This window comes from Nycticebus coucang, chromosome 11 (assembly GCF_027406575.1).
Source record: "Nycticebus coucang isolate mNycCou1 chromosome 11, mNycCou1.pri, whole genome shotgun sequence".
Taxonomy (NCBI): domain Eukaryota; kingdom Metazoa; phylum Chordata; class Mammalia; order Primates; family Lorisidae; genus Nycticebus; species Nycticebus coucang.
In genome coordinates, this window is record NC_069790.1 from 57,835,983 (window position 1) to 57,853,514 (window position 17,532).

At 34.5% G+C, this 17,532-nt stretch overlaps 1 protein-coding gene across 3 annotated transcripts in view; it reads right to left on the reverse strand.

Moving 5' to 3' along the window:
• VPS50 (VPS50 subunit of EARP/GARPII complex) overlaps nucleotides 1-17,532 on the reverse strand; it is a 133,538-nt gene that overhangs the window by 94,451 nt on the left and 21,555 nt on the right. For 2 of the 3 annotated variants that reach the window (XM_053609233.1, XM_053609235.1), the window contains exons 5-9: nucleotides 15,505-15,558; nucleotides 14,599-14,669; nucleotides 13,835-13,952; nucleotides 13,719-13,754; nucleotides 12,532-12,614 (exon numbers count right to left, since the gene is read on the reverse strand). In XM_053609233.1, coding sequence (XP_053465208.1) covers nucleotides 12,532-12,614; nucleotides 13,719-13,754; nucleotides 13,835-13,952; nucleotides 14,599-14,669; nucleotides 15,505-15,558 — 362 coding nt within the window. The remainder of the gene's footprint in view (nucleotides 1-12,531; nucleotides 12,615-13,718; nucleotides 13,755-13,834; nucleotides 13,953-14,598; nucleotides 14,670-15,504; nucleotides 15,559-17,532) is intronic. The other variant, XM_053609234.1, reaches the window with a different exon arrangement.

The following is a 17,532-nucleotide window of genomic DNA, read 5'->3' on the forward strand; positions in this document are numbered from 1 at the left end:
AAAACTACAAAAACACAGTAACAAATGACCAGAGTGGCTAAAAATACATTTAGAAAATTAAAAATGTCTTCACTAAATGTCAGCAAAGATGTAAAGCAAATGTGAGCCTTATTCAATGTCAGGGTCAGGGGAGACCGAGAAACCTCTTGGAAAACTGAAATAAAGAAAACTCAGCACATGCTCTTTATCCCAGCCACTCTAGTCCTGCGTGTATTTCTAATAGAACTGTACACACAAGCTTTGCAGGATTATTTCTAACAGGCAAAAACTAGAAACAACACAATTGTCTGTGAATAATTAAATGGATTAAGTAAAGTGTGATATAATCACACAATGACTATAGCAATGAAAATTTATCACCGTAATCTCAAAATCATAGTGTTGGGCAAAAGAAGTGCACAATGTGTGATTCCAGTCATTTAAAGTTCTAAACAAGCAAAACTAACTTTAGTGACAGAAGCCAGAATAGTCATTGCCTTAGTTTACCTTGGAAGAATGACGGGGACGGGGACGGGGCGTGAGGGAAGTTTCTACAGTATTAGAAATGTTCTATTGCTATTTCTAGGTAGTAATTATGCAGCTATGTCTACTTGGTAAACATTTATTGAATTATAAACTTAATCTTCTATTAGATTTTTGCCCTTTTATTTTTACTAGGGTTAAAAAAAAACATTATTTGAATTACATCTCATTACTAAAATTTGTGATGTCTAACAAAACAAATACATTTAGAGAAAATATTTGAATAAAAGATTAAAATGTAATTATTCTTAAAACAGTAAGAACAAGCGGAAGATACACTTTAACACACCAACACATATAAAACCGTTTTATAAAATCATACCAGGTTTTCACCACTGATTCTAAATTTGACTCTCAAAGTCCTAACAGCCAAAGCAAATAAGGAGAGCCATAGGACACAATTTAATGTCCATAACATCAAAACATATCAGTAGCTCAAAAGAGTGGGGATCTAAACAAAAAAAAGACATAAAAATTACTTTTGCTGGCATTAAATTCCGAGAGAAACTTCTGCCAGAGTCTTGCTAAAAGGGACCTTCTTATCTCCTATGGTACAACACCCTTGATAATATCCTTACAATACACACAATACATGATTCTTTGCATTTATCTTACAGAACCTTTTAATGCAAATTGAGGAGATAACACCAGAACAGAAATACAGATATAAAATTATTTGTCATAAAACTAAAACACATATAATACAAGAATCTAATTTTTTATGGTCTCAAGAACAAACGTCCAGAAATCTAGGAATCACACATTTTCCATAAAACTATCATAAACATTCTTTGGATTAAGTTGAGGATTGGAGATTACATTCTCTACGAAAAACTGAGAATAAGGTAAACTACATCTTTTGAATTAGACAAATAAAGATCACTCATCAGAATTTATACGTGAAATACAGCCAAATCTGCACATACAGGTTAAGGGAGCACTTGCAGGCAGCACTCAGATTTTCCTCTAAAATATTAATTCTAGAACAATTTCTGTCTCAAAACATAATAATTGAGGGAAGGAATGAATGAAATAAGAATGAGTGCTAAAGTCCCCAAAACAATCCCCTAGAAAGATACCATGATAGTGCCATAACATTAGAAAGAATTAAATAAATTCTCACCTCACCCCAGGAAAACCAAATCAGTATCTCTCTCCCCCAAAGATGTTTCTACTCCCATATTTTCTGTCTTGGTTTACACAATCCAAGCTGAAAATCTGTCATCTTTAATTCTTCCATTTCTTCATATGTAATGAAATCCTGACAATTCCACCATTTTATTTTGGTATTTCCCAAATCCACCCATGCTTATCCTTTCTCAATTCTGATCTAACTCAAGCATTCTCACCATCTGCTTGAATTATTATAACAGCCTCTTAATGGGTCTCCACATGCAGCATCCAAATCCCACCCTTTAATCCACCCATTCATTTATTTGCAAACGCCATCAACCAAACATTGTACAACATCCCCAAAAAAGTTGTCGGGGATAGCTCTGAGCAGGGACTAACTTCACATTGGATTCAGTTAACACGCTATGTCATTTGGAAGACATGATGTTTACAAATGGCTTGTATGTATTAATAAAAGGCTGTAGGCAAGGTAAGTACTCTACAGTCCTGTGGGCCCTACCATTCCCTGCTGTCTTAAATCTGGCAGCTTCACATTTATGTTACCTGTCTGGTCCTAAAGACATCTGAGTATAGCTCTTGAGCAAAGCAGAAATAAAATCACAGTAATCTCCTGCTTTAAAATGTACACAGCTCCCCATTAAACTAAAAATAAAGTCCCAAATTAGTATGACATGCAAGATCTTAACCATCTGACATGAAAAATTCAGCTCTTATTCACTTTTCAATCCCTATATTTAATCATTAGGACTACATGCAAATCCCTAGATAAACCCTAGATTTTCCATACCCCTGGTTCTTGCAGAGAGTGTTCACAACAACTAAATTATTACTTTTCTTACAAATGGCCATCTGCCTTTCAAAGCCCAATTCAAATACTATCTTCTCTGGCGAGTCCTTTCCTACAAACTAACTGCTCGCATAAGTTTCATAACACTCTACTGCGGAACCCTGTATTATAGTAAGAAATACCTGTAACTGTGTCTCAAAGGCACAAGCCTCTAAGAGACTGTGGCTTATTCCTCAGTGAGTTCCCAGAACTAAACTCACTACCAGACTCAAAGCAGTTAACAAATATTTGCGGAATCAAATTTTCAGTCCAAAGAAAAATGGGAAAATTGTGCCATCATTCTGTTAGCTCCTTTCTACCTTAATAAATAAACTACAGAGATAAAAGAAAAGGAAAGAGAATGTTTTAGAATAAAAAAAACTATACCAGACCCTGGGTCTATAGATGTCTTAGCAAGAAGGCCGGGCCCAGGGGCTCATGCCTATAATCCCAGCCAAGGTGGTGGATTGCTTGACCTCAACAGTTGGAGACCAGCCAGAGCAAAAATGAGACCCCCTCCCCCATCTGTAAAAATTGCCAGGCATTTTGGTGGGTGCCTGTAGTACCCCCTACCTGAGAAGCTAAGACAAGAGTTGAACCCAAAAGTTTGAGGTTGCTGTGAGCTATGATGCCAGAGCACTCTACCCAGGACATCAAAGTAAGCCCTGTCTTCAAAAGAAAGTAATTATACTCCTCCATCATATGGAGTTCAAAAGTTTACCCAAGGCTGAAGTTGGAAACACAGTTATAGAGTGGCAAGGATACCCAGAATAATGAGCAATTCAGAACTAGCAAACATATTATTTTAGGGAGTATTTTGAGTTTGGAGAAAAAAACAATTGTATCTAAATTCTTTCACAGGAAGAGTAATGATTTATTCAGCTTCTATACCAAAGGAGAACTTTAGTGTTTGTTTATGGAATCATCATAAATTTAGATGTTCTTATTGCAGCTATTATTTACAGCTGAATAATCTATAAAGTATGTATTAAGAGTTAATGCAAACATGGTAATATAAATAGTACACAGATTATAAGCATAAAATCTATAAATCAAATTAGTTTATATTAAAAATTATTTCATATATACTATTTTTCGAATTCAAAAACTACAATTTGACAATTTACTGATCAAAAAATATAAAGATTTGTGATTAAAAATGGACATTAACTGTACAGCTTTTAAAGAAACCCTTTGCCGTCATTTAGAAATATGCAAGAGGGACTTTACCTAACAATTGCAATCAGTGTAACCTGGCTTATTGTACCCTCAATGTATCCCCAACAATAAAAAAAAAAAAAAAAAGAAATATGAATTCAAATCATTTTAATTACTCAAAGCATGTTAGAAGGATTTCATAAACATTTTGATAAATATAATCTACATTATGGTCAAAAAATTACTACTTCTAAGATGGAAGGCTAAAAGCTCTTAAAAGCTATCTGCAAGCTGAATGGAATAAATCAAACAATTCTGCAGAGCACTTTTACCGTCATTACAGAAAATATAAAAGATAACATACCCATAAAAACTAATTAATAGCGTCCTTTTAAATACTGATGTAGTGTACATACACATACACACACTCACAGAATAAATCCTAGGAAGGTTACATATAAATCAAGATTTGAACAAATCTGACCGTATAAAAAGACAAGCTGGTATAGAGATAATTAGCATCTAAATGATCACTCCCTGGCCTGTTATTAACAAGCTATTTAAGTCCCTTAATATCTCTGCACATCAGATTCCTATATAAAGGCAGCCTAGATATAAAGGGTTGCTTCTGTTTCATGATTCTATTATATGGTGAACGCCAGTTACCCAACTTCCACACATGGTTCAGTGTGGAAGAACTTTTAGAATGAACTTAACTAGATGGACTTTCAGGTTTATACTGTTATGTCCAAGGCCCTAGACCATTCCAATCTGTTTAAATCACAGCCTACTCCACTGGTTTCAATGTACTCAGAGAAACCAGAGAATTTATGAACAGATCTTAAAGAAAACTTGATTTCCAAACAATGTAAAGCTAAACCAACAACACTGAAGTACCACGAAGTGTCTATCGGATGTGACCAGGCTACAGGTGTAACTGAGCTCCCAGAATCACTATGGACCCAGCTGTAGTTCTCTAACTTAGAAATCCCTAACTAACCCAGAACACGATCATTCACCATGGAGTTCAAAGTCTGTTACTAAGAACAGTAAACACTCAAAACATCTCCAAACTTCATGAACTGTGATTCTACAGCAGAGATCAGAGCCCACAGGCCAAATCCAGCCAGTGGCCTATGTTTCTAAATAAAGTTTTATTGGAACATATCTAAATCCATTTGTTTACATATCATCTATGGCTGTTTGGGGCCTAAAAGAGAAGAGTTAAATAGTTACAACAGAGACTTTACGGCCTGCAAGGTCTAAAATATTTATTATCTGCCTTTTAAAGACAAAGTTTGTCAAGCCCATACTAAAAGACCTTTTAGTTGATCAAAGTTAAAACAGAAAACTTCATATACACGTATACATATGTGTATACATACATTTACATCTGCATTGAAGTTTTTAACTAAAATTGTATAAATGTACTTCATTCACACATGTTTTGATTTAGAGCCTTTTCATTTGACTGGAGTTTTAACTTCTTAGTCTCATATGAGCCAAATCACATATAAATTGTCCACAATTTAAAGTTTCAATTTCTCTTAGGTGAAGCAGGAACTTAAAAGACAAATGCAAAGAAATCCAAATGTTAAATCACACTAAGTTACCTTACATCCCCCCAAATTCTAGAAGAAATTAATTTTTAACAATATGGTTGTCTTTCCAACTCATTTAACTTAATTTCAAAAACTAATTTCATTTCATAATTTATTCTTAGAAAGAATAGTCAAATTTTGGGCTTCAATTTTAACTCACAGTAGAAAAATTCATAATAATTAAAAGTAATGTTTTAAAAATAAAAGCTGATGATGTCTTTTTTAAAAAAAGTTTCATTTCCTTAGTTTATTTATGTAAACAACATGCAAATACAGTAACAAACACAACTGACAAAAGAGGTTTAGGAAAAATGTACAATTAATAAGTACATAACTCAGTTACTGAAACTGAAAAATAAAAAATAGGCCTACTAGCCATGAACTCCCATTATGAACAGTAGCTTTTACATTCCTAAGTAATATAGTGTAGTAGTGATTAACAACACAAGCTCTGAATTCGAATGGAACTGAGTTTAAATTACCGACTCTGGTACCTACTTTACAAAATTTCAATTTCCTCACTAAAAATAGAGACACCACCACCATCTTTGAGGAATATTTTATGAATACCAAATAAGATAATGAAAATGATTAGTATGCAGCTTGACGTATATTCAAAGGTCCCAAAATTTCAAATATTATCATAACCACTGTCACTATCACCATCATCATGATTCAATTTTTAAAAACTAGAAAATAAATCTCTAATGAGAACACATTATTAAAATCTAATTTAGAATTATTGTACATTCAGCAGTCCCACTTCTATAAATATCAATATTTCCCATTCTTGCAGGGGTGTGAGAGATGGGCCATTGGCAATATGAACGTTCTAGAATAATCTTCTGTTTGTGTACTCTGCTTTTTACTTGCATATTCTTCCACAGTCCCCACATTAACAGCCGGTGATTACAAGTTCTAGGGAACAAATAAATTTTAAAAGCTCTTGGTATAAGAAGTAACAGCTTCTCAAGTAGACAAGCATTAAATAAATAAGCCTTCACTCTTAGTCTATCATCTTCACACTTCTAGAGTAAAGAGTCTGACACAGATGACTTTTCCAAATGACTGGTGAAACTTTAGAAGATGTAGGAAAAAAAGAAAATCCTAAAACTTTCTAAAGAAAAGAAAACCATTTATGATGAAATAACAAGAACAGCATCTGACTTCCATCTTACAAAACAAGAGGCTATAAGACAACTGAACAATGCTATTCACTGTTTTGAGGAAAAAATAATTTATTTTTTAAATGTATTAAATTAAAACCATTCTAGAATCTTAAAGTTTACCTTCCATGTACTCCCATATATAAAAAGAAAATTCTCTAAGAGGGAACTATAACAAGACAAGACAAAGGAATATACAAAAGCATATCATAAAAGAAATAATGGCAGCTTAATAGGACCTAAAAAATAGTGAAAAATGGGAAACAGAAATTAAGCAAATACTAACGGACCTTGATTTTCATTTAGAGACAAAGGATTACTTTTCCTCTTTTATAAGGCCACTTTATTTAGTTCTGTACACAATAATATTTACATAATTATAATACAGTAAATGATTTATTTAGGTTAATTTTTTTGGAATAAACCAATAAAAAAGCATAGACGACTTAATTACGGTTGCAAAAAGAATATAATTGTTATAAAGTTGGCCTAGTAAAACAATGACCTCACTAACAAAACCTGGCAGGTAGAGACGGCAAGAGAATAAAGGAAGTACACCGAGTCCCCATCTTCTATTCACATTTTGTTACGGGAAGTAAACAGATGGGGCATCGACAGATATTTACCTACAGTGATAAGTCACGAAAAACATATTTTAGTGTAGTGTTTAAAATTACAACATCTACCAAGAAAAAATAATAAGCTGTAAAAGTGGTTTACTCAGAGAATTGCAAAAAGAAAAATCTTTACTTTTATTTAAAACTTTGGGGTTTTTTTTGGGGGGGGGGTTTTGCCATGTGTAGATATTATATCCCATTTTTTAAAAACATTACAGCATGGGGAGGGAGGCAGAGGAAAACAAGTTGAAAGAAAAGGAAAGCAGATGGTGTCAGAGTAGCCTGGTATCCAAGCTGACTGATAACCAAGGACTTGGGATCTATGCAACCAAAAGGGCTGACACGCCTGCTGCCCCAGCAGAAACACTCTGTGTTCAAACTTTGCTTTAGCTGGGGTTCCTGGTGGTCCCTGACCTGCGCCTAGAGAAACAGAATGTAGACACACCTTGCTGGAATGCCATTAAGAGCAACAGAGGAAGAAAGTCTCCAGTATACTGTGCTTGCAGATAAACGCTACGTCCAGTTTAATGATGTAAGGAAGTTCTACAATCTGTAATTTTCACTGAACTGCCAAGGCCATATTCTGAGAAAAAAATAAATGGCCACTTTAAAAATTATGAGAAATTAAATATCTCCACATTAAAGTACAGTTCTCACCAAACTAAACTGGTGGTATGCAAACTTTTCCGTGCACAATACAGAATTCTCCCAGGTTCCCTCAACTAGTTTTTTGCACATGAAATAATAATATAGCAGTTTTGACTATTAAAAATAACTCTTCTTGAAACTAATTTAGGTAAATTTCAAGTGAAAAAGAAATGAAATGTTTCATTCACAGACCCATTTAACATAAACACACTCTGATTCTCAATAAATCCCCACTATATAACTGTCAATCAACAAGGGACATGTTAAATAACGTAAAAATATTCTCTGTCAGTTATAAAAATGAAAAAAAATGGCCTTACAATATATTTTATTAAAAATGCTGAAACAGTACATCTTAAGGAATATACATAGGTACCAGTTTTCTTTCATCTTTCAACTGGGTGAATCACAAAATTACAGTTGTTCCTCAGAATCTGTGTTCCAGACTGCCCGTGGACAACCAAATCCATGGATGCTCAAGTCCCTTATATAAAATGGCTCAGTATTTGCATACAACCATTGCATGTCCTCCTTTATACTTCAACCACCTCTAGGTTACTTGTAACAGTTACATTGTGTTGTTTTCTTCATTTGCATTCTTTTTTTTTTTTTTTGAGTTTCACTTTGTCACCTTAGGGAGAGTGCCAGGGCATCATAGCTCACAGCAATCTCAAACTCTTGGGCTCAAGCAATTCTCTTGCCTCAGCCTCCCAAGTAGCCGGGACTATAGGCACCCGCCACAATGCCTGGCTACTTTTTAGAAATGGGGTCTCACTCCTGCTCAGGTTGGTCTCAAACTCCTGAGCTCAGGCAATCCAACCCACCTTGGCCTCCTGTTCATTTTTATTGCTGTATTGTTATTTTTTTCCCCAAATTATTTTCAGTCTGTAGTTGGTTCGATCCACAGATGCAGAAACCAGATATAAAGGGCCAATTACACTTGGCACTTCATGTGAACTATCTAGTTAAATAATCTAAGACTTACAAGACAGTCAATGCCTCTTTGTGCAGAAGCAAAATATGTGAATTCTATTTTTCCTACTCATAGAATCATAAAAGTCAGCCCTATGTTGTTCCACATGATCTTCCAAGTACCTCTCCTTAGACCGCAGAGTTTCTACCCTCTACCAAAAACTTTATTTCCAACAAAAGAGTGATATGACTAGAAAAGAAAAGAAAACCAGACAATCCATCAAGGAAAAATTAAGTAGACAAGCATACACTTGTATATATAAACTTATCTGAAATTAAAAAAAAATAAACCACACAAGAATCCAGAAAGGATCTGAATCATGGGGTGGCTCTCTTCAAAAACATTTCTAAAAGGAATACGTTCATGATTCTTTAGTCATCAACAAAAATGAAAATAAATTTAAAAATTAAAATAAGAGTATGTAAGTTCAGTTAGAAATTAATTACTATTCCTACGATTACCAGGACGTCAAATGATTTTTCACTGATTTACTCAGGTCCAGTCAAAGATTAAATCTTTCCTTTGGTTAAGTTCTTCACATCTGGGTAAATAAAACAAATATTTGAAGTACAGCTAAATCCCGGCGAAGCAGGCCCAACTAGAGAGCTCACCAACAGATACAACATAGTGTTTATAAGATAAGAGTTAAAAAAGCAAAAGAAAGAAACATAAATGCACAGAATAAATGAGGCACATCTAATTAATAGAGACAAAAATAAAAGCATGCTAGAACAAAATGTCTTTGATCTTTGTAGACTCAACTTGTCCCACATTATCAATCACTGTATCTTATGTCACATTATCTACAAAAGCTTCAAATGAACGTATTACACTTTCCCAACTGGGAACAAAAGAGTAAAATAACTGGCAAAGGGAGAATGGTGGCTGGCAAAGGACACCGTGCCCGCCCAGGGGTCAGAGGACATGCTGGCAGAGGTGCGGTCATCACTGCCAAACAGCTCCAACTGATAGCTCTGCTAAGTCGCCCTGACATTCTCACTAAATGACCACGTTAAGAACACACCTCTGCCTAATGGTTTTCCTGTGAAACGGTTGTTCTGTTGTAAAATCCCATTACAATGTTTTCCTTGGAACATTTGAATGTATTTGTGATGCATTTCACCTATCTGTCAAGAATATGACCAACTTTTTCTCATAATTATACACGACTCATGTATGTCGTATATACTACTCACATATGCTTCTTATATAGTACTAGTACCTAAAAAAATTATTAATTTAAATCTTTTCAGTTGAGGATCTTTTTGTTTTAGGCTTTTACCATGTCTGATAATTGCAGCCACACCTCCTCTACTTCTAACTACATACATTAATGAAAAAGCCTTTAGAAGCTACTTCACACCAACTATAAAAAAGTCCAAATTCTTTCAAAGACATTTTTTATAGTTAACTCACAGCACGTGAGCTATTTACTATAGCATAGCTAAAATAGAATTTTTAATATATATAAAGTTCCTAACCCATCACCTGCTCCCTCAATTTTCTGCCATGAAATTCCATATTCATTCTTTCCTGTTATAATAGATGCTGACCTTTTCAAAGTCAATCCCTGCTATAATCCCCATAAAGCCTGAGTATATTATGTTTTCTAGTTTACTTTCAACTTCTCCCTCTTTCCCATCAATTTTCAAATATTTAAGTTTCTCCTTCAGAATTCCACATCTATTCTTACCACAAAATTTCCTCACCTATACCTCAACCAAATCCCATCAAATCTGTCCCCAACAACGTCTATGATTTCCTTGTTGCTATAAATCCAATAGAGAGACATTTTCAGTGCTCATGTGCCTGACATTGGTACAACACAGATTTTAGTCATGGGGCCCAGCACATCCTGTCTACAACCCAGCGCATCTGGGCTTAGGTCCTCCTTGCACCTCCTCCAGCTTCTCCTCAGTCTTGACCCTCTAGAGCTGGGTTCCAATGATCCCACCACATGTGCAATTTCTTTCCTCTCCAGCCCAGTTCCACTCATGCCCACTGTAAGATAAGTCCTTCTTGGCAGATTATGTTCTTTTATAAAACCAGGGCTGATGATCGCATTATGTGGTTCACCACTATACTACCAATTCCAAAGCTAAGCACCTGTCCATAGTTAACACTCAGTCACACATATAACTGCCTATTTTCACCCAGTAAGTAAGCTACTGTCACTATAACAGATTTGTCACTACAAAATGAACTAAGTAGATGCTCTAGTTCAAATAGGTATGTTTTCTCAGGACCCAAAATGCCTTGTTAGAAATTTCTAAATACATTCAACATACGGCTTATTTTCTGTTCACTTAATCTAATACAGTTAAATGAAATCTTCAAGTTTTTTTTTTTTTTTGAGACAGAGTCTCAAGCTGTCACCCCGGATAGAGTGCTGTAGTGTCACATCTCACAGCAACCTCCAACTCTTGGGCTTAAGCAATTCTCTTGCCTCAGCCTCCCAAGTAGGTGGGACTACAGGTGTGCATCACCACACCTGGCTAATTTTTTTTTTTCTTTTTTTTAGAGACAGAGGCTCACTTTGTCCTACTTCATAGAGTGCCATGGACATGTCATAGCTTACAGCAACCTCAATCTTTTGGTATCAAGTGATTCTCTTGCCTCAGCCTCCCAAGTAGCTGGGACTACAGGCATCTGCCACAACACCTGGCTATTTTTTTTGTTGTTGCAGTTGTTGTTTTAGCTGGCCTGGGCCGGGTTTGAACCTGCCAACCTTGGTGCATGTGGCCAGCACCCTATACAGTGATCTATAGGCACCGCCAATCATCAAGCTTTTAATGACAGCTAATTACTCTCAAAATGGACAAAACCAAACTATCACTGGTACTACACAACTATGCATATCCTAATCAAATAAAAAATGTGTCACTTCAATCTGCATGATCTTACAGAAAAAAATAATAAATATTTAAATAGCAGCTCTGGGAGAAAAATACCTAGCCTTTATCCTATACTCAGCAAAGACCTTTGATATGAGAGCGTATCAAAAGAAAATATTTAATTCAAACTTGTATTAATGTTTTGCTCTACCCCAATACACTAATTTTTCAGATACTAGCAACCAGCATCTATAACATCAGTGAGTCCTGCTCAAAAAATGCCAGAATTTCCATAGTAGAGACTAAAGGGCTGCATTCTGGATAGTATAGATTTAATTTAAAACTGAGTGTGCCTGGCCATCACACTATTTTATTTAACTTCTATATTTATTTATAATGGCTTTGGAAGAATGATTGAAATTACACCAAAAGGATTAGAGCCTCCCCATGGTATTATTACAATTAACACAAACCTTTCATTTTAAGTAAACCAAAAATCTATCAATAAAGTTAGAACTAATAGCAAAAGATACAACAGCCATTTTTGCACTGTACATTTTCATAGCAATTAACAAAAGATGTAACACACTTAAATATCACTTAAATATCACTTAAATATCACAAAGGATAAGTATATAAACTGAAATCATGTTTCTATTTTCCAAAAGATTTCTTATCGTGATGAACCAAACACTTGAACTTTCTAGATTTTAAAAACATGTTATGATAATATTTATATTTATAAGCTGAGCAAGGTTAAGGAGGAAGAATTCCCAAAAGATACAATGGAGGCATGAACAGGGGAATTTATTCTTGTCTACTACTCTACAAAAATGAAATCAGATTGGAAAGAACGAGAAAGAAGAATTTCAATGAGCTTACAAGAAGAGACAAGATTAAAAAGGACCTTAAGAACTATTATTTATAATTCATTTGTGAATATGAATGTTAACCTAGAACATAGCACTTAAAATTAGCGTTGGATGTCACACAATTCCTACACAAAAAACTGACAGTACAATCAGTTTTAAAATTTGTATATATTACCTTACCTTATACAACTGTAATGTTTAAAAGTGCTGGCAGCTTTCTGACATTCCAGGCACAACTGAATAGCTCCTGGATAGTCTTCCTCCTTAGGATAACAATGACAGGAGTCACTAGACTTGAAACATTTCTGTTCTTAACGCCTCTGATAAAAAACACACCTCTGTTCATACTTCAACCAAAAGTTACAGCATCAGAAAATTTTAATTCCTCTTAAACAAAGACTAGAACACAGAGAAGAAATAAAATACAAAGAGGCAACTAGTTCTAGGCCTAAAATATATGTATAGAAAAATATTTAAAATATTCTTTTCATTCAAATACACAGTAATAATCCTCTGAGACCACGACTTAAGAATAAGGCTTATTTAAATGTATGCATGCTATTTGTAATCAATATTCAACAGTTCTCCTACCAAGAAATCAGTACACAGTTCCAAGGAAATAAGTTTGGGAAAAAATAAAATATTCATTCATAACCTCAGAATATTTTTTATCACCTAACACCAATTTAATGTCAAATGAATTTTTCACATGGATTTCTCAAACCCTAGTTTAGTAGGAACAGTTCAGAAGTAATGCAACAATTACAAAGAAAAGCACAACAAATTTTCCCTCTGCCCATATCTAAATTCAACACATGCAATTCAAATCACTGAGAAGGCTGAGATAATGACAAAGTACCCACCTGAAGGAGCTCAAGTATTATGAGAAAACACACATATTATATGATGCTTTGGTGAACTTTATGACAGTAGACAGAGAATGCTAAGAAAGCATCAAAGAGAAAACAGATGGCTCACTCAGAAAACCAATTAATGTATGATACCAAATATAACTAAAATATTGCATCTTTCTTAAATACTAGTTTTTAGATGCAAGTGATCATTTTATTGCTATTTGACTGCAATACAATGAAAAGGCTAAAGTTTACAATTCCAGTGTTAATACAAAGTATTTCCCAAAATAAATGTGTTTTACCAAATGAAGTATATATTATATACACTAAATGAAGGATACATTACATTATGACAACAGAAAAAGGGCCTAAGGCAGATACCTTACATATCTAAAAGTGCTCTTCGTACCACATACCAATTTGAGAAAAATGCATATCTGAGTTTTGTCTACTGTAATGTTTCTATATAATATTATTACTAGATCACCAAATTGCAAAGTTGTATTAACTTACCTCTAGCATTTCACTTAAGCGTACATCAGTTCTTTGCTAAGAAAAAAAAAACAAAGGTAAAATCTGTTTCAACCACAAAATTAAGTTTTAATTTTTAAAAAGTGACCTGTATATACCAATGTTTTTATAGTTCTCAGAGATTTCAGAAGTCCAATCAGCAACTGACGTTTCCTCTGATTTGCAAGAAGGCCTAAACTAGCTTGAGTAAAACCTTCTTTGGCAATATTCAAGTGTCTGCAAAAATGAACAATAAATAGTTAAAATTTCCTACTGTCCACACAGAAAAATCAGGCAACTAATGAGGCAGGGACCTGGATCACTAAAACTGGGGATTGTGACTACTACGTTGTGACAAACTTATTAAAGGCTCAGTCGAGAGCAGCATTAATCAAAACACGGCAGGTGGGACTAGTGCCAATCCATAAATTGCTAGTGGTCCACAAGAGTACAGAAATTGAGACAATACACATTTAAAAAAACAGTGCAAAAGCAGAATAATTTTATTCTTTGTGACTCTAATAATTTAAAAATGTAAGACTATATGGTATATCTAGTTTTTGAAATTTCACTTTCTAGCAATTTCTTTCTATTGCATTTTATAAAAATAACAGCCTGTGACAGAATGGAAAATTAAAAAGAAAAGAAAAAAATTGCTGCTTCACCACAAATAATTTGAAAAGCACTGACCAACACAAAAATAGTAATTTGTAGATATTTCCCACCAGCCCTCTTAGAGCAGTCTTATGTTCACTTAATAATTTTCTAGAAACCACAGCCGTGATAAAAAAATCAATTATCAGTGACAGATTTCATAATTATCCCTGAAATAGTTTCCAGTTTAAAGAAAAAAATATATTAAAAAAAAAATCAAAAGCAATACCTTCTCCCATTTGTGCAGATAACAGCAGCTAATTGAAGACCTGTCTGTAATGAGGTAACTCTTTCAAGTTCCTACAGAAAGATTAGATAAGGTTATTTGAGGCATTTTATTTTTCCTTCTCATTCATATGACACTGTAACATAAACTCTAGGGGTTACAAAGAAAAGCCTGCTTAGAAAACAAAATAGCAACAAAAATACCTGAACTTGAAAATTGTTAGGATATTTTTCACAAAATTATTTAAAATGACTACTTTCAATTGATTTTTACAGTGACAGGTAACAAAAATATTTAGTCAGTATTGCTTGTATGAAAATCTAGACACAACTTGTTTTAGACAGGAATAAACAAATACCAATAATACACCTGTTTAAATGGTTCTACCTAACAGAATATCGTAAGGTAATTAAGGATATGACAAATGTGATTTCTGTTTACTAAGATGCTTTGACAATGAATGCCTTCATTTGAATACTGGCAGATATTTCAAAGGATTCTTTCTGAAGGCTCTTATTTTCTGATGAAAACATAGATTCAGCTAGACAGTTCCAAATGTATCATGTTTTCCAGCCAGATTGTTATATTGCCATTTAGTGGTCATTACTGCTGATCTGTATGTTTGTTACAAAGTTCATGGAAAGTTCTAAACTTTGAAAAAACAAAAGATTACTTTAGAATCGTATGTAAAAGCTTTTCACTTCTTCAGTTGGGCAAATTCCCCAAATGAAAGAGAAAAACTTACATATACGTACACCCACACACCAAACAGAGTCAATATGTTGCTATAGAACTATAGTCAGAATAACTGCAATATCCCAACAGTTTCCAAATAACTTCCAGTTTCAAGTATAAATCACTCAACCATTTTTTAAATGTACTATAAAAAAATAACAAATATTAGCCTACCTTTACATAAGCAGGCTGTTTTTCAAGGATTAAATCTGCTACTTTTTTAGAGACCTAGAAGAACATGCAGTCAAACAAAGGAAGTAAAAGAAAAGGCTCATGCTTCCCATTACATTTTATATTTTTATTTTTACAAGAAAACCCCATGGGTCTTCCAAATAACTTCCAGAAAAGATAGTGGCATGCTACAGCCATACACATTTCCCCAGGCTATAGAATTAGTACGAGCAGTAGTATATAATAAAGAACACAGCAGATCACCTAGTCCTTAATAGAAACTAAATACATGATCATTACTGTTAATAAATGAGTATCATTACCTGATTTAACTAACATGCACAGAGGGCAACCATCTTTAAGGGTATGCAGAATTTGACTTAAAAAGATGAATCTGTTAAGGGAAATTTTTAACCAATTGAATTTACGGAGTAGATAAAAACAGAACTTGCTTGTGCCCTTCAGATTATTTGTAACACATAAGAAGACAAGTAGTTCAGTCCACTACTTCTGAAAAGTTGAAAAACACATGACTTCTGGAATTCTATAAGGATATGTAAGGGATTCCATGAATAATGTTAATGAGCCCACGTGAGAATTAAGAACGATTTTGAACGTAAGGCCCTATTCCGCAATTTCAGGGCCCCTGTCAACTACAGACACCACAGCTGGCATGAAGCGTGGCCCACAGAAGGTATTTAGTGAATCCTCAAAAAGAAAACTGGCTTCTTTCCCCAAGCCAACTGGGATTAAAACATTGCACACACATTAAACTACTGCATTAATCTGTTCACACTTTCTTAATCTGCTTCAAACATCTTTGAAATTATGTGAATTAATTTCTAGATAGACTCATTATTTTTGTCTGGAAAGAGGAATTTCATTAAGGTTAAGGTAATCAAACTTTAAATAGCTTTGAGACATCAATTAATGAAGAAATATCAACTGTAATCCTAAATACCATTTTATGAATCCCAAAGATCCCACAGGACTGCCTAGTAATAAATTAAGATAATACAACCCCTGTAGGAAAAAGTCAAATAGGAGGCATGATTAAGAAAAGAAAATCAGTAGGTTCTCACTCTCTACCATCATTTTGACATATATGAATCTGTATAAATGCACATAGACAGAAACCACCTGATTTTACTAAATAGGGCTAAAAAATAGATGACATGGGGCGGCGCCTGTGGCTCAGTGAGTAGGGCGCCGGCCCCGTATACTGGAGGTGGCGGGTTCAAACCCGGCCCCAGCCAAAAAAAATAGATGACACAGTTACTCCGTTTTCCACCAGCAGATATTACTAACAGCTTTTCCTCCGTCATCCCAATTAGGTCTCCGGCAATACAACAAGATGGGTTCCATATTTTCTCCTTTTCCTGATGAGCAATCTTAAAAGCAATCGTAACTCACCCACAGTCCAACAGTTAATGAGCTGCAAGGCCAGGATTCAAGGCTGGGTGTATCAAATTCCCAAGGCCACCATGTTACACAGCCCTTAGGGTGGGGTTAATTCCCCCCCAAAATACTATCACATGAGGTACACAATGGAAGCGTACTTAAATACGTTGAAGCCAAGAGAAGGTAAAAGTTGACACTAACCACTGAAATCTCATTCTCCAAAGGGACATTACATTTTTATTACCCAACCCCCTAGAGCTCAAGTCCCTTCCTTCCTTTGCCCAAGCCTGACCTGCACTACTGCTGCTACCCCAGCACCCACTGAGTCTTCTGGGTGTAAGAAAAAAGAGACATCTTCCTTTATTTGTCAGATATATTATTAAAAATCATATCATAAACTCAGATAAATCTATTACTATTGCTTTTTTTTAGCTGAAAAAGTTAATAAGATCACATGTTACATTAATCTTCTACAGTGAAGTCCGAATTTCATAAAGCGAATTCAGCCTAACATGAAGGAAACAACAGAATTACAGAATGTTGTAACATTAGAGAAAAACACAGGCTTAACCTACCACTTTACAAATGGAACAAAAGAGGCTAGTAAGGTTAAATGACTTGTCCACTGTC